General features: G+C 32.4%; 1 protein-coding gene across 1 annotated transcript; it reads right to left on the reverse strand.

Annotated features, from left to right (window-relative positions):
* Positions 1 to 16024: 16024 nt before the first annotated feature.
* LOC114728991 (uncharacterized) lies at positions 16025 to 18592 on the reverse strand. The gene is made up of 3 exons (XM_028915933.1): positions 17795 to 18592; positions 17160 to 17231; positions 16025 to 16347 (listed from the first exon to the last, which is right to left on the reverse strand). The coding sequence occupies exons 1-3, from the start codon at positions 18341 to 18343 to the stop codon at positions 16342 to 16344; spliced, it is 627 nt and encodes a 208-aa protein (XP_028771766.1). The 5' UTR covers positions 18344 to 18592; the 3' UTR covers positions 16025 to 16341.
* Positions 18593 to 19347: the final 755 nt, after the last annotated feature.

Consider the following 19347-nt stretch of genomic DNA (forward strand, 5'->3'; position numbering starts at 1 on the left):
AACTCACATGCACATGGGCGGGACAAAGTATGTTGTCTGATGAGCTGAGCCATGGGAAGAAATTAACGCTATTTGCATACAAAGAATATTCTATTTCCAAAAAGAGATGGCTGTTTATAAAATATAATGTTCTGTTCGATCCTTTGAAACCAGTGCGACAAAATCTTGTGAGAGATTTCTTGATTTTAGGGGTCCTCAGGTAGTCATCATTAAAAGAATGTTAAACAAGGAATCTAAGGCAGATTAAATATTTATTATTGAATATGATATCTCTGTTTATATATAGATAATTATTGCATATAATTCAATATAATAAATTAATAATTAAACACTCTTCGAGTGTGAGTGCTTTCTTAGCAGCCAACTCATATAAACTTCCAATTACCAAAAACAAAGGAAAAAAGAAGTAATAAAAGCACAACAAACAGGCCACATATATAATCGTACATTCTTATTACTTCTTCGTCGCTTCTCTTTGAATACAATTTTCCATTCTAAATACAGAGCTAATTAATTAATTTGTAAAAATTAACAAAATTAGTTATTTATTAAAGGAAATATGTGTTAATTTTTCTAAAGTACTTCTATATAGTTATTTCCATTGAAAATTACCACTTGATGAATACCTCTTAATATGTATAAGAAGAGTTTGGGAAAAGAATTAGAAATTTTGAAGACAGAGTAAATACTAAAGCCTCTTATATTTAGTACCACCGAAAATCCCTCTAGTAGCTCTTATACATAGGAGGGTAGTATATAAGATAATTAAATCACTATACGTATTAAAAAAAAAGTTTCCCCTTTGGCTTTTGTAATGCAACAATTTCTGAGCCAAGTAAACTGGTTCAAAATTGATTAATGGCGTAATTTTCATTTTTATGCTTAGTGTTGTGGATTTTATCAGTATAGTTAATTAACTGTCATCAACAGAAGCCAAGAAGAAAAGTAAGAGAAAGGTATGCATATAAAAATATAGATGGAAAAAAAATTAATAAATTAATTATCATTTCAACTACAACTTTAGAATCAACAAGATCAGTAGTGCACAGTTCCTAATTTACAACACTACATATGTATTTACAGGTAAGCAAGACATACATACACAAAAATATACCGGGGATTGCACAATTTCGGGTAGAACTGATATATCATATAAATCAACAACTCGTTTCGCTGCTGGTATCATCATCACTGTTAATCTCTTCACAAGGCTTGTGGTCAAAAGAAACCTTGGAATTAAGAACGGCAAAACGAAGAGAGAATGATGAATAAGCATTGTCTGAATCGAAGGAATGACAACCATTGTCGAAGTTCTTATTGTAAGAATCAATGTCGTACTGTAACGACTTCTTCTTCTCCTTCTTCATCTTCCTCCACAAAGTTCTCAAGTTCACCATCTTCGATGCTCACATAAGTTCTTCTGCTTCAGCTCCGATTGAGTACTTCTCCTCTGTTTCTGGCTCTGGTTCCCACTAGAACCCTGAAGAAAGAAATATGTAGAGATGATAGAGAGATACTTCCTTTGAACAGATAGATAGATCAATAGAGAGAGAGATTAGGCTTTGAGAGCAATGTTGGGTTATGAAGTTCATGGAGGATAGGTAAGTTATTTATAGACAATTCAGTTGATGCCGACCAAAATTCTGAAGCAAGTCACGTGTTAAAAAGCGATTGGATCATGGGCATGCCATATATTTCATCATTGGATTTTATAGTATCTGGATAAAGCTTGGCGTGACTTTTGGATAAATGGATAAAGAATCAAAATTGATTTGGTAGTGTGTAATGCTATAAAGTTTCTTGCTTTGTCAGCAACTACACTCACATATGTAAGACTTCATTGTTGAAAATGGTGTGTGACTGTACCTTAACAACTTTAGATGTCGGATGCAAATGGGCTATTGACCGAAATCAGTTGGCTAGTGAGATGAAGATTGGAAACGGCCGTTGGTTTCCTATTTTTCCAATCCTTTGAACCCAATATGTCACAATCATAAAAGAGATTTCTGAACTTGAACTCTGTATAACTATTTGCAACTTCTTTAATTTTTTAACCTATAGATTGTGTTGGATCCCTTCTCTTTTTTTAATTCTTTCAAATTGAGATCTTGTGAAAAGAATACAATTGGATGCAATATAATATTTTTATCAAGCAGTCTTTAGCCCTATAAGTAATTACAGAGGGAAATTAAGAAGGACATTCATAGAACCTAATCATATGTATGCGATCCCCATAGGTGACTTCACTAGTGAGAGGCTCGTTTATTGTTGCTGCATCATAAATTAGATGCTTTTAGAACCTTGACATTTCGTACTCTTGAGTAAAGATTGATACAAAATACCATCTTAAGTCCTAAATATAAGAGCTAATTGAGAATCTTAAATATAAGATCTCAATCCGTTTTTTGTCTTTCAAATTTATAACATGTTCTCAGAAATATTCCTATTGATTGTAAAGTATATCCACGCAGGTATAATTCCAATGTATATGATTGACTAAGGGCAATTTGATAAAAAAAAATGACAAAAAAAGAGGCTGAAAATTACTAAATGCCAAATAAGAAACGTCAACAAAAATTTATTGTCATTTACAAATTTAGTGCTATCAACATCAAATAAAGTATTGTTACTAAACCTGATTTGGGATTCAGTAATTTTCAACTTCCTTTAGACAAATCAACACACATTTATTATAAATAACAAACTTAATTAATTTTATTAATCTCCTCAAATTAGCTATCTATCTCTTATTCCTTTGATTATATTTTTAAGGCACTTCCAGCAAATAAATCTCCATTAAAATATAACAACCTTCAACTTTAGCTCTATTTAATATATACATATTTCAAAAAAGATAACTATCTATACTATAATAAATGAAAGACAAAATAGTAAATTTACACTAAAAATTTAATAAAGTGACTTATAAATAGAACCAAAAAAGTCTTTCTACCCTATAAGTAGGACAAGAGGAGTATATTAAAGACAGGAGATAGCAGTAAATGTCAACCAAATTCTTCATCAAATAATGCGAACCAACCGACCTCTTTGGTACAAACCAACAGTATTTAACAATCGCACAACCATTGATTAACTTCAAATTAAACTTACTCAGGTAAGCGGGTGAATATTTTATATTCAATTTATATATAGGGAGAGCGATCGAGCATGTTTTGGGGCCAATTTTGTGTTTGAAGTTCATTATTCTTTACAGCCAATTTTACGGGCTTGTCGAAAATGGTGTTTTTTTTTTTGTCATTAAAGTACTTTTTTATAGTTAGTATCCTTTTGCTAAAATTTATTAAATAATAACCCAAGTCCTTATCTTTTAAAATATTTGTTCACTTATCGCCAACAGGAAGGAAAAGTGAAAGACGCGTTATGTGAATAATCCTTTTTTATTTGACAATTACGTAATCCTTATCAAAGAATAATGGATAAGGGAAAAAAGAAAAGAAAGAAAAAGTTATTTTTCTATCCCATAACCTTTAATTAAAATCTTGTAAGATTCGATGATAGACATATGGTCAACTAATTAAGTTGAAAACCTTTTTAAGTTATTCAAAAATGATGACCTTTCCCCCCCCCCCCCAAATATCAGAATAAATTAATGATGCCAACCAAAGTTAATTAAAATGCAACTCGTATCCTAGAACAACATGAATTTGAATTTTGTTGTTGATACAAGAAAATATCATTAGTGAGTAATTTATATTTATACCTTTGTAATTTACACCAAGACCTAACTCATCATCCAAACTGATCTATGTAATATCCGTAAATTATTTATTTAGTTCTTATATCAAAAAATGGGAGGAATATTTGCTAGGGTGAATCTTTAGTCCATTGTGCACAAGCTTTGAGTGCATTGCAACCCGTAGATTTGTAGAAATTATAGATCTCTTCTCTATGTTGTCTTAATTTGTTGCTCTATGCTATGTTACATTATATTCTCTAACTTGGGGCACACTTCTAATCAATTACGGTCCTAAAACCATGCTTTGGCTTGTTACATTATCTAAATATGGTTTTAAATGTATACTTAATTAGCTATTATTTTACTTAAAGTTGTTTACTGGTGAATAATAAAAAAGGTATATTTAGATTATTGACACAAATTTGACTATAAGCTTGTGAGTCAAAGGTCCCATACAATTGAACACAAATGGCTAGAAAAGTCTATAATCTTCTACCCCATGTGGATCAGGTTGGAAACAAAAGCAAGAGGGACAAACGAATGTGTTTTTAATGTCTTTTTTTATTTGCTTTAGCCTTTAATTTGTAGTGCAACAGTTTATAAGGCGAATAAAATGTTTCAAGAGTATTATTAATTAATGAATATTCAACCTAGCTAATCAAACGCAGCGTTGTTTAACCAAAATAAAATAAAATATCTTTTAAACGATACGTTAACTCAATATCGTAAATTATTTTTATACAAATATTTTGAAAAGAAAATTTATAATACCGTGAAGGTAAATATCAGCAACGACTATTATATATATTTGTGTGCAGAAAATGTCATTTATAAAAAAATTTCTTTTATCTGGTAAGGAAAGTAAGGATCCAACTCAAAAAATTTCTTATTTTTGGGTTTAATGTTGGTCAAATTCATCAGTGAAGCCAACTATCACGGATGCAAAAATTAAGAAGAAAATTTAAAAAATATATTATAAATTTAAATACACAAAACATTAGCAAATTATCATAATCCAGTCACAACAAATTAAGATCATAATTTACAATTGTATATTATATGTATTTACAGGTAAACTAGACCTACGTACACAATGGAGATTGCACAATTTCTGGTCTATATAGAACTACATATGATATTGACAACTCAATTCGCTGCTGGCATCATCATCACTGTTAATCTCTTCAAAGGCTTGTGGTCGAAAGAAACCTTGGAATTAAGAATGGCAAAACGATCAGAGAAAGATGAATAAGCATTGTCTGAATCGGAGGAATAACAACCATCGTCGAAGTTCTTATTGTAAGAATCAATGTCGTACTGTAACGACCTCTTCTTCTCCTTCTTCATTTTCCTCCACAAAGTTCCCAAGCTCATCATCTTTGATCCACTCACAATTCAACTTCTTTTGCTGCTTCTGGTTCTCACTACTAGATGAAACTGGGAAGAAAGATAAGGAGATAGACAAATAGATAATATAGAGACAGAGAGAGAAAGAGAGCTTAGGTTTTGGGAGCAATGCTGTGTTTGGATTTGATGAAGAGTAGGTGGGTTATTTATAGACAAATTATTATTAATGTCGACAAAAACTCCGAAGCAGGCATGACGTGTTATAAAGTAATAATTTAATGGATAGACCTATGAAAAGATATTTCGTCGTCGCCATGAAGCTTTACGGCCAAATTCACCGCTATCATTAGTAGTTTCTATAGGATGAGGATGAAGCGTGACGCGGTTTTAATATATGGAAACGAATAAAGAATTGAAATTGATTTGGTTGGTGTGGGATGCTATAAAAGCTGCAGCAATATGGTCAGCAACTACACCTAACATATGTGAGACTTTATTTTTGAAAGTGAGGTGTGACTGTACTAAATGTCCTCATGAAGTCAGATCCACATAGGCTATGGCACCTGTGAGGTCAAGTGGTAAAAAGTGTGTTTGTTGATGGAAAGAACCGTGTTACATACAAAGAATCCGTCGTTTTCAAAAAGAGGTGCCTGTTTATGAAATAGAACATTCTGTAAGATTCTTTGAACCCAATGGGACAGAATAATCTTATCTGAGATTTCTTGGGTCATAGGCCGTCACTTGGAGTCGGCTTCTCTCTGCTGCCCCCTTTTCGTCCGCGCTTTCCTCTACCCAAAACTAACATTGTTTTTGGGTGGAAAATGAGGGGTTGAATTTTTGTTTTTTCCCAAGAAAAGATCAAATATTTTGAAATATTTTTTTAGTAACATTAGTGTCTTATGATAATTTTTTGTATACTAAGCATCTTAAAACATATTTGTAGTAGCATATAGTATCTTAAAATAATGTTTGGTTCTAGTAGCACGGGGTATTGAGTGTATTTTTATAGTACTAGGTGCTAATAGAAAAATGTTTTACTACCTCTGGTCTTTAATATATAAGAGTCAGTTTAACTTTTATTTTGATCCTAAATATAAAGCCTCAATCCACTGTTTCTCGTATTTATCTATTTTTTTAGGTAGTTTTTGTAATAATAGTAATTATAACTAATACACTCGATTAATAAAGATATTTTAGGAAAGACAACACTTATTTATTACAAATAACTTGTTTAAGTAATTTTCTTAATCTATTTAAATTAATTAACTAACTTTTATATTAAGGATCCGAGATAGCATATAATAATCACGAAAGAAAAGTAGCCATTATTTGTTTTAAAAAAAATTGCACTGTATGAGAACTTCAAGTACTTCAGAAAATAATGTAGCTGTTGAAAAACAAATACCTATACATTAAGAGTGACAAACCTATGTTTTTACATGTATTTTTATACATTTTTGGTGGGTTTTTGCCATTATTATTGGTCCTTAATCGCATCATTTGAGTATAATTCATATTAGAGTGCATTAACTTAAATTAGTGCTTAATATGGGGAAAATTGTCATAATTATGATTAATTGATTTTTAAGGACAATTAATACTACCTTATTCTTAAATTGTGGATGCAGGTTTTTGGTAGATTTAAAAATATATATAAAAAAAAGAGAGAAGAAAAATATATTAAAAATTTTAAAAAAATAAATAGTAAAAAAGGAAGGAGCAAAACGCTGCGTTTTGCTCCTACCCTAAAATTTTCAAATTAATTCGTCGTCTTCATTTGGCAACAGTGGCGTGAACGAGACGGGCAGGGGCAAGCAGAGGCAGTCGACGCACCAAGAGAGCAACACGAGAGAGAGAGAGAGAGAGAGAGAGAGACGGCGAGACAAAGAAAAGAAAGAGCGAACCAGTGAGCGACGCTGCGAAGAGTGACGACGACCGGGGGCGCTTGACGGCAGGAGCTTCCATCATCACCATGGTCTTCATCTTCTTCTCCGTCTGGAATCAGCAGAGGCGTGACCAGGGGATCAGCGACGGCGAACTCTGTCTGATTCCCCATCAGATTCCATCATCATCCTCGGTTGTTTTTCTTCACGTCCTCCCTGCTCTGTCACCGTCTTCAGCAACTCTCTGATTCCTCCAACAGTTTATTCGCCATTCTTCATGGCTAAATGTGGAAGATTGCTGGTGGCAGCGTTTTTCATGGCTAACCGTAGTTAGAGCTTCATAATTCTCTAATTCAACAGCAATTAACAGGAGATTGGATCATCAAAAGGAAGTTTTAGTTACTTGGATATTCCAATAGTTATTTAACAATTCCTAAGTCTTAATATAGTTATTCTGATTATTAGAAAATTTGTATCATTTAATCTGATTATATTCAGATATTATTATGACTAGATTACTGTTTAGTATTTGATATTGGACTGTTTATGACTTTAATTTCAATTATAATGTTATGATTATGACATTTGTATTGACTTTGGAGTAAATATATTGTGATTTTCTAAGGTAACTTAGAATCTTAGATCATATTGTCTCTTACTACCTTTAATTCTATTATTTTGGATTTAAGAGTTCTAATTAAGCATTGATTTTTAGCATCCTTAATCCCATTTTACTATTCTGGTTGCAATTAATAAGTTGAGATTTTGAAAAATATTTTGTGGCAATTCGAAGTGGCTTGGTTGTTAGATTAAAAGTTTAATTATAATTTTTAATTCATTGTTTTAACTTCTGCGTCAATTACAGTGAGGATTGCTTGTGTTGTTGAATTAAAGGATTGATTATTATTGTTGTTTACTCGCGTGTTTCATTTTTATTTCTTTAATCTTCATTCATTTTGATCATTTTTATATAAAAATAATATAAAAAAGTATTTAAATTTCAATTTAATTCAAGATGTTTAATTAGTAATTATGAAATCAAAAATCCTTTTTATACTTTAAGTTACTTGCATTCATTTACTAAGGTTTTTTTTGTTTGTTGCTCTTCAAAATGAATACGACTCGGATAGTACACTATATTGTATTAATTTGGCTAATTTTTGGAGTAATCCCAAAGCGACAAATTAAGAACATTATTTCAGAGAGATTCTGACACCGATAGAGTGTTCTGTATAATGGAATTGATACAGTGACAATACAACCTAGATACAAGCTATATATTCTAAAAGAACAAGAATAAACCTATTAATACGACCTATACTACCATAAGATCAAAGAATAACAAGACGAAACCCGACTATACATTTTGATTAATTAAGAAAATCAGAACGGAGTCTTAGCTACAACTGCCATTGAGTGTTTTGTCCAAAAAAAAAAAAAGGGCCGTCCTAGCTGTCAGCAACATTATTTGATTCCCAGAATTCCTTCGTGGGCGATAAAAGTCATTATCATTACCTCCTCAGCATTAACTCTTTTTATGAAAGTAGGTATGGGAAGGCGGAAAAGAGAAAAGAAAAGAGAAGAAAATGGAAGAAATTCATGTAATTAACGGTGAGACAGAAAGAAAGAGAGAGTGGGACCAAAATATAATAAATGCGTGCGTGTGTGTATATACATGTATGAATTTACAGGTGATTAAGCTGCACCTAGATACACAGTGGAGATTGTACAATTTCTGGTGTAAATTAAAGAAACGATCAAGAACTAATGTCGGTGCTGGCATCATCATCGCTAATCACTTCACAACGTTTGTCAAAAGAAACCATGGAATTAAGAATGGCAAAACGAGCAGAGAAAGATCGAGAAGCATCATCTGGGTCGGAGGAATAACAACCATCATCGAAGTTCTGAGAGTAAGAATCAATGTCGTACTGCAACAACCTCTTCTCCTTCTTCATCCTCCTCCACAACGTTCTCATGAAGCTCCCCATCTTCGATCCTCACACAATTCAACTTCTGCTGCTTGATTCGCCGATTGCTTCTTCTGTTTCTGCTTCTGATGGAGACAGACAGACAGATACTGAGAGAGAGAGCTCAGGCTTTTGGGGCCAAGGTTGTGCAAGTTTGAGGTTAAAGCTCACTAGCTAGATTATTTATACCACAAGTTACTTAGTGTTAGAAATCAATATACAATTGAATGGACAGACAAATCTATATATGTGTGTGTGTGTGTTCCTAAACTTTATTACTGCAAAATTCATCTTTAAGATTATATTTTATAGGATGAGAATAAAGTGTGACGTGGTTTTATGGAAATGAATAAAAAAGAAGCCGATCGAAGCAGGTTTGGTGGCGTGGAATGCTACAAAGTTTCTTACTTTGTCAGCAACTGCACACACATAAATATAAGTATGTGGGGCTTTGTTTTTGAAAATGTGGGGTGTGACTCTGTGACTTTATGAGCTCACTTGCACATGGGTGGGACAAATTATGTAAATGAACCATGGAAACAGTTAACGTTGGTTGCATACAAAGGATTTGTTGTTTCCAAGAAGGGCTGGCTGTTTATAAAATGGAATATTCTGTTTGATCCTTTGAACCCACTGTGACAAAATCTTACAAGAGATTTTTGGTTTATGGGTCCTCAGCAGGTAGGCATAACCAAAAGAACGTTAAACAAGGAATCTAAGGCCAATTAAATTTTTGTGATTGAATTTGATAATTGCCTTTATATATTTAAATATTGCATATAAATTAATCATTAAACACTCTTTCAGTGTCATGAGACCCTATTGGTGGTCGGATAAACTTTTAATTACCAAAAATAAAGGAATAGACCGATCACAGATTCACATATATAATCTTTCATTCTTACTTTCTTCATTATTGCTTCTCTTTGAATACTACATCTAGTCCTAATTATAAGCTAATTAATTAATTTGTAAATATTAAAAACATTAGTTTAGTTATTTGTAAAAATACATGTTGATTGTCTTCAAGTACTCATATATCGTTATTTGCATTGAAAAAAAAAATTATAAATTTGTAAGACAAAATAAATTAGAGTTTTATATTCACCCAAAAAAAAATCAGACAGTATATAATTATATTACTAATTACTATACGTACTGGAGATTCTATCAATTAGGACTCAACTGCTTGAAGATCTCTCTGACAACTTCCGCAGCTGCTTAATTTTTTATCCTATAGATTCTGCATGATTGATCCTCTTTTACCATTATTTTCGTTTATTTCAAATTGAGAGACGCTTTTGAAATCTTGGCCTTTCATCTCGTGAGTTAAAAACGTAGTGGGTATTAGAAGAGGGAAAAGAGGGAGAAAGTAAAGTGAAAGAAAGAAATAGCGGATAATTAAGCATTTCAGCTAAGTAAAGTGAAATAAATTAATTATCATTTCAGCTGCGACTTAAGAATCAACGATTAAGTTTACAATATTCACAATTTACAATTCTATACATGTCTTTACAGGTAATTAAGTACACCTTCGATTTCTGGTCTACATAGAAGAACACTAATCAGCAACTCATTTCGCTGCTGCCATCGTCATCGCTAGTCTCTTCACAACTCTCTTCACAAGGCTTGTGATCGTCAAAAGAAACCTTGGAATTAAGAATGGCAAAACGAACAGAGAAAGATGAATAAGCATTGTCTGAATCAGAGGAATAACAACCATCGTCGAAGTTCTTATTGTAAGAATCAATGTCGTACTGTAAGGACCTCTTCTTTTCCTTCTTCATCTTCCTCCACAGCCTTTTCAAGCTCACCATGTTCAATCCACTCACTATTCGACTTCTTGCTCCTTCTTCTGGTTCTGCTTCTGGTTCTCACTACGAGATCAAACTGGGAAGAAAAATATGGAGATAGACAAATAGACAAAACACAGAGAGACAGAGAGACAGAGAGAGTTTAGGTTTTGGGAGCAATGTTGTGTTTGAAGTCCATGCAGAGTAAGTGGGTTATTTATAGACAATAAAGTAATAATTTAATGGATAAACATGCAAATATATTTCATTGTCGTCATGAAGCTTTACAGCCAAATTCAAAGCTTTATTATCATTAGTAGTTTCTATAGGATGAGGATAAAGCTGACATGGTTTTAATTTACGGAAATGAATATATAAAAAATCGAAATTTATTTGGTGGGTGTGGGATGCTATAAAAGTTGCTGCAATATGGTCAGCAACTACGCACATGTATATGTATGGAAGACTTTATTTTTGAAAATGAGGTGTGACTGTACTAAATCACTTTATGAAGTCAGATCCACATGGCCTATTTGTTTAAGGTCAAGTGGTAAAACGGAAGTGTATTGGCCAAGGGGATGAACCGTGGGAACAGGCGTTAGTTTACATACAAAGAATTTGTGGTTTCCAAGAAGAGTTGGCTGTTTACAAAATGCAACATTCTCTTTAGATCCTTTGAACCAAATGTGTACACAATCTTGCAAGATTTCTTGATCTGTGGATTCTCATGTAGAGTCATAATCAAATTAAAATAACTTAAAAAAGGAATCTAAGGCGAATTAAATAATATTTATGATTGAATTTGATATTTTAAATGGAATTAATATAATTTTTAGGTTTTAGTCTTTCAAATTCTAAACCCATGATTTTTAGTCCATGAAATTTAGCTCGTCTTAAAAAATTAGTCACCAGATGTGTAACAGTGTTAAAATCTACAAAAGTATCATAAACAGCATTACAGTGTGATGTGAACTCACCAGATCACATCTAGCTAGATATTGTGTGGATAACTGAAAAAAAAAAAAAACATGTTCTCAAAGTGCAGCTCTTTAGCCCCATATTTTTTGTCTTATTATTCGTTTCAAGAGCTGTTCACTGCGCTGCACATTGTTGTCCACATAAAATCTAGTTAGGTGCTATCTAATGAGTCAACATCACTTTTAATGCTATTGATGAAACTTTAGCAGATTTTAACAGTCACATTTGGAAATTAATATTTTAAAATAGACTTAATTTTAGGGACTAAAACTGAGTTTAAAATTTAAGAGATTAAAACTAAAACGAGTTCAAATTTCATGGATCAAAAATTATATTAACACTTTTAAATCTTTATATATTTAATTATTGTCCACATTTTAATATAAATTAATCAGCCATGCACTACTATCAAAATAAGACCATATTTAACAGTTAATCTTTTCTATATTTTTTATGGTTGTTAATTAACCATCAAGTACTCCACCCAAAAGAAAAAAAACCATCAACGATAAATGTGTTATTTGTGCTTTGAGATAATTTTTAACCGTCAAATAAAGATATATTTACTTGACGGTTTTATTAAAACAAGCCTAAAGTAAAGTAGCATAACTATGGAAAAATAAATGGCTTTAGACGATGAGTGGTTTTGAAACTGATAGAGCACGATTCTATACAATCTTATTTAGCAAATGATACATGTAACGTTGGAATGCTTTTCGAATCTGCTGTTCTTTCGTATAATAGATACAAGCTATACATTCCAAAAGAACAGAAAACAAACCTACCAATACAGCCTACACCATAACATCAAAGAATAACAAGACAAAACCAGACTAAATATTCTAGTTAATTACTACTTCCGGTCCTATTTATAAAAGCTAGTTGACTAATTTGAGGAGATTAAGGAAAGAAGTTGAATTAGTTATTTGTAATAAATAGGTATTGTTTTTCCTAAAATGTCTTTACTAATCAAGTGTACCGGTTAGAACTATTATTGTTAAAAGAAATATCTTGGAAAAAAAATAAATAAATATGAGAGACAAAATGGATTGGGATCTTATATTTAGGACTAAAATAAAAGTCAAACAAGATTTTATATTAAGGACCGGAGGTAGTATTAATTAAGCGAAATCAGAACACCGTGTTCCCAATTCTACTTCCATCAACATTTAGGTCTGTTTGGTACAAAGCATTAAAAATGAGAAGTATAAATTGGAATTGAGATTGAAAAAATCTACTAAAAGAGTATTTGGCATGAGAAATTGTTTGTTACATGAAATTGGATAAACCCATGTATGTGGGATTGGGAAATACTATAAAGGGGATGGTATTCCCCAATCTCACCTCCATGAGTTTATCTAATTTCATGTAACAAGTAACTACTCATGCTAAATACTTTTTAATAATTTTTCTCAATTACAATCAGAATCCCTATCCCTTATTTTTAATACTTTTCTTGATTCTCAGACTTGTTCCTTTGTGAGAGATGAAACAGCCTCAGCATTAACTCTTCCTGTGAAAGTGGGTATCCGAAGACGTACGGGAAAGAAAAGAAAGGGGGAGGGGGGAAAAAAGAAAATGGAAGAAAGTCAAGTAATTAATGGTGAGACAGAAAGACAAAGATACGATAAATGTTCTCATCACTTTCTTCACTAAGAAATGGGACTCAGCCTGCCTCTTTGCTCTGCTGCATTGTATCCATCACACTTCAACCAACATACACACACATGGAAGAATACTCTCTCAAATAAGTGAAAATTTTGATGACCAATATATATATATATATATAAATATTTTATATTCTGTTAATTGTGTCCATCGTGATGCCAATAACGACTGGATATGAGCATTGTAGATTATATAGTGTTACGAGTGTCTAAGCCGATCAACTGTGTCCATAGTTCATAAGCAGTACAACTTCTTATAATTTGTTTTCCTGATAGCATTATATATAATTCACAGTCATATTTACAATTTACAAATCACAATTCTATATATATATATTAACACACATATATATTTGCATGAATTACATACAGGTAATTAAGCTTAATGGAGATTATACAATTTCTAGTGTAAAATTGAAGAACCGATATATCATATCAAGAACTCAATTCGCTGCTGCTATCATCATCACTAATCTCTTCACAAGGCTTGTGGTCAAAAGAAACCTTGGAATTAAGAGTGGCAAAACGAACAGAGAAAGATGAATAAGCATTGTCTGAATCGGAGGAATCACAACCATCTTCGAAGTTCTTAGAGTAAGAATCAATGTCGTACTGTAACGACCTCTTGTCCTTCTTCATCTTCCTCCACAACCTTCTCAAGCTCGCCATCTTCGATATCCTCACACAACTCAACTTCTTCTCTTCTTCTTAATTCGCCAATTGCTTCTTCTGTTTCTAATTCTGATTCCCACCAGAAATTTGCAGAAATGGATGACAGAGATAGACAGATAGATAACACACCGAGAGAGAGAGGGAGAGGGAGAGAGCTCAGGCTGGTGGACCAAGTCTGAGGTTTAAGCGCACTAGCGAGGTTATTTATACCACAAATTACTTAGTATAGAGTAAAACACTGATGCACGCATGACGTGTTAGAAAGTAGTATATAATTGAATGGACAGACAAATCTACATATGTGTCCCTACACTTTATTACTGCAAAATTCATCTTTATGATTAGTTTTGATAGGATGAGAATAAACTGTGTGACGTGGTTTTATGGAAATGACGAATAAAAAAGAAACCGATCGAAGCAGATTTTGTGGCGTGGAATGCTATAAAGTTTCTCACTTTGTCAGCAACTACACACACACATATGTGTGGGGTGTGACTGTACTTTACAACTTTATGAACTCACATGCACATGGGTGGGACAAAGTATGCTGGCTAATCATCGAGAGATGAGCCATGAGAAGAAATTAAGGTTGTTTACATACAAAGAATTTGTTGTTGCCAAAAAGAGGTGGCTGTTTATAATAGAACATTCTTTGAGATCCTTTGAACCAAATGTGGTCACAATCTTACAAGAGATTTCTTGGTTTATGGGTCCTCAGGAGGTCATAATCAAATAACTTAAACAAGGAATCTAAGGCAATTAAATATTTGGGATTGATCAATTTGATAATTTGAATATTTTTATATTTAATTATTGCCTATAATTGAACATAGATTGGTCATTGTAACCTTGTAAACACTCACTGAGTCATGAGCCCTCTTGTATTAGTGGTCTTCCTAAAAGGCAAGTCATGAATTTTTAATTAACAAAAAACAAAGAAAAAATAAAAGTACACAAAATAAATCACATACTTCTTTATCTCACTTTCTCGTCAGATATATATAATACTCTTCCGATCCTTAATAAAGGACCTAATTGTTAAGTTAATTTTAGTCCTAAATATAAGACATATTTCTCATATTTACCATTTTTTCCTAAATTACCACTATAAATACTCTCTCAACCTTAATCAAGTAAAAGAGAGAGGGAAGATATTAAGAAAAATGATTATGAGTATTTTACGAAAAACATGTCATATTTCTTATAATTAACTAACTTACCTAAATTCTTTAATCTAATCAAATCAGTTAAATAAATCTTATACTAAGAACCGGAAGAGTATTACATTAGTGTACATATTGAAGATTCTATCAATTATTAGGACTCAACTACTACTTGAAGTGTGATCTCTATGACAAATTTCGCAGCTGCTTAGTTTTTTTATCCTATAGTTCTGCTTCTTTGATTCTTTTCAACCCTTTTTCATTTATCTAAAAGTGAGATGCTTTTGGAATCTTGGCCTTTCATATTGCGCAGAAAAAAATGTAGGTATTAAAATTAGAAGAGAGAAAAGAGGAAAGAAATAAAGTGAAAGAAAGAAGAGTTGGGAGAGATATAATAAATGTTTTAACCAATTGTATCGTTAAATATATTCACTATCTTCATTATATTATCACTATTGAATATTGCTCATTCCAATAAATGTCACAGATAAGGGAGGGATTTACCTTGGTCGTAAAACTTTAATGAATTCACTTTCTCTTAAATTTATAAATTTTTTCTCAAAATTTTTTTATTGATTACACATGTTAAAGAGGCTTTTCATCAAAAGAATAGTTTCCAATACAAATTATTAAAAACAGGTATTTTAAGAAAATTATTACGCATTTTCTTATGAATAACTAATTTTAGTATATCCCGGGAGAAATAAATTTTGATGAGTTAAGCAAAGATTCAAAGGCAGTTGTATGATCATTAAGGAAAACTGATTTACGAAATTATGATCCCAAGAGGAAAAGAATTAGAATCCATAGAAAAATACTAAATTATTCATATATAAGTCATGAATGACATGGACAATTTTGGACTTCATAAATGTAAAGCATATATAATTAAGTCGATATATAACCTGGTTCATTTTGATACATAACATAAACTAACACATGCGTTGGCCAAAAAAAAAAACACTAATACATGCACTCTAATTAATCTTTTCAAATGATAAATAATATATATGTGCATAATTTACATTACTAAATATTGTGAGCCGTACAATTACATTGCCAAATGATCATGGATGCATAAATATCCCTTATATACAGACATCGGAGCCATCTTGTTGAAGCTTCCAGCTTCAGCCCTATTCGCAGCCCACAGGCTCTCCGCCCCTTCAACTCACCTCTGAAAGCTCATATAGAAATTTAGAATAGAGTAAGTACAACAGCAACACATTTTATATGGACAGGACATTACACTTTTGTTCTTAATATACTTTTGTTTTTAATATAAGACTTATTTAATTAATTTAATTAAATTAAAAAAGTTAAATAAATTAGTTAAATATAAAAATGATGACATGTTTTTTTTCTAAAACATTATAATTGTGTTCCTTAATATCTTCCTTCCATCTCCTTCTTAATTATGGTTAAGAAAGTAACAATAGGAATAATTTAAGAAAAATTAATAAATATAAGAAATAGGTCTTATATTTAGGACCAAAATCAACTCAACAATTAGATCTTATATTAAGAACCGGAAAAGTATGAAATAAGTATGTAAAAGGGGTTTTATCAGCTGAAAAGTAAAAGAACTTTAATTTCTTACAATGATTATGAAAAATAACACAATACTAAGATAGATATCGTGTTTTTTTTCCCACATCACTTATAAAAATATACAAATATATTGCAAACTATTCATACACTACAGCTAGTATAGCTAACTTGTTCTTTATATACAATGTAGAGAAAAAAAAAAAAGAAAAAGAATTGTCTAGTTCGTTGTTCCTGAGGTCTTAGCCAAAAGGCCAAAATGGGTAATTCCATCATCAAATTAAAAGGTTTTGATAATGCTTACAATTATGTTACACCTAATAATTTGGCTTAACTACTTTAAAGGATATTGCTAATTATATAACTTTAAACTTTGATTCAAACTCCTCTTAATAAGCCAAATATTAATTATACACACACGACACAGTGATTACTGATTACCTTTCGGTGACACCTTTGGCGTTCAATTGCCTGATTTGCTGTGTTTATCAAAACCTCACACAATAGTTTGGCCTAATTGTCACAAAAATGAGTCACTATTAGCATATTCATTTTTAAAAAAAGCAAAAACAGAAGGATCTGTCGGGGACCGAGAAGAAAATTAAGAAAAATACTACGCAGCTCCTTAATATAAAAGCCAAGAAATTAATTCATAAAAATTTAAAAAGAATTAATTAAATTAGTTAATTATAATAAAATATATGTTAATTTTTCTAAAATATTTTTTTTAGTTATTTATGTTGAAACTATCTTCTAATAGAAACATTTTAAACTTGTGCAAGCAACGCATATAATCTAGGAAAAATTTTATAAATATGAAAGACAAATAAATGATTTGAAGTCTTATATTTATAATTAAATTTAACCTCATCTAATTCCAATGTTAAAAGACGGATAGTGAAATATGTTGGCAAAAAAAAATATATATAGTAGTGAAATATAACCTTCATAATATAGTGGTGTTTATATATATATATATATATATATATATTTGAAAATTTCAAAACTAGATTTTAGCCTCTATGCCTTATAAATTATGCATGTGTATATATCCATGGTCTGTAAGATTGAATTACCTCCATAGGAAAACCAAAGAAAAGGAGGCCCAAGCGGCCCTCAACCTCCGTGGATGTGTCAAAAGGGACAGCGCCTTTAGCCAGGTCCTCCAGGAAGAACACCACGTCGGACAACACCCTTATTCCGGTGAACTCCAGCCTGGCGTCCACGTAGGACGACCCCTTCGCCCTCACGTGACCATGCTGCGACTTCACGTGACCCAGCTTCTTCCCCCTGTACCCCACCGCCACGTCCAGCGACTTGTAGGTCATCGAGTACACGCCGCCGTTGTGAACCCTTACTCTCACCAACATCGATATGTCCACCGTCAGCCGCGGCAATGTGTGCACCTTGATCCGGTTCAGCTTTAGCCGTTCGATCTTCAGGACCGGACCGGACGGCCAGCAAATGAACACGAGCCCCAGGAGTAGGACGACTCCGACGGCCCAGGCAATGACGCGTTGACGGCGGGCCGCGGAGGAGGTGTAGAAGGCTAAAACGACGTCGTTTTGGTATTTCTGTTGAAAAGGACGAAGGAGGACGTAGCGGATTGCCTTTGAAGCTCCCATGGCTGAAAGAACCTAAAAAGCTTGTGATTCCAGAGATATGGATATTGCAAGGAAAGAGGACTCGGGAGGATAAAAGGGGAATTTAAGGAAGAAAGAAAGTTTTGATTTTTAAGAATTTTAAGCTCATGGATGAATTATATGGGGAGGAGTTACTTTGGATGCTGTTTCGTGTGTTTTGTCTTTGTGTGGGAAATTGGGGTGGGGGTTTCCTCCTTTGTGATTCTCTCAATCTCTCTGTTCTATGGTGTGTTTGTATTCTTACTGTCACTGTTTCTTTTGCTTAAAGTGTACGTTGGAATGGATCTGCTGGGTTCACAAAACTTCATCTAACAAAGTGAAAATCGCCTTGAGCTTGAAATAATAAAGATTCCGTTTCAAATAATCAAGCATAAAATAAAAAAAGGATCTGAGTTAATATAATCTGTGGTTTAGTTCCTCTCAATTTTGTAAAATAGTACAGGGTTTTATTATGGGGAACCAAAACTTATGTTTAAAACTTAAAAAACTAGAATTAAAATGAAGCTAAACTTGAAAGACCAAAATTTGTATTAACTCAATAATTAATATCATTGTTTGTAAGCAACAAGCTAAACAAGTAATTACTTGGCTAATCATAGATCCTTGCAAAAAAAATAAAAAGTGCGGTCTAACATGATTTTGCGGGATGGTGCCACTGGAATTTGGAAGTTTGAAACACACCTTTTGGTCCTTTCATCTTTATTATCCTTTCTGCTTTCTGGTATATTGGACACTTCTGTGATGCACGTAACGGGTGGGGAAAAAGACTATTCAAAGGGTAAAATCTGAATTACGAATATCCCTTCAATTTGCTTAAGAGACAGAGATGACCTTGAGCAGGACCCATGTGGACCTCACCCTTAATTCTTATCTTTATCTCCCTTTTCTATTACTTTTCTTTTTTACAGTTATATTTACAGATATATCAGTCATTCTGATCCATATTCCTAAGCAGACTAATAGCTCTCCCGCCGTAAGGTCATCTG

The sequence above is a fragment of the Neltuma alba genome, unplaced genomic scaffold (assembly GCF_004799145.2).
Source record: "Neltuma alba isolate B1F8T4 unplaced genomic scaffold, ASM479914v2 tig00012586_pilon, whole genome shotgun sequence".
NCBI classification, from domain to species: domain Eukaryota; kingdom Viridiplantae; phylum Streptophyta; class Magnoliopsida; order Fabales; family Fabaceae; genus Neltuma; species Neltuma alba.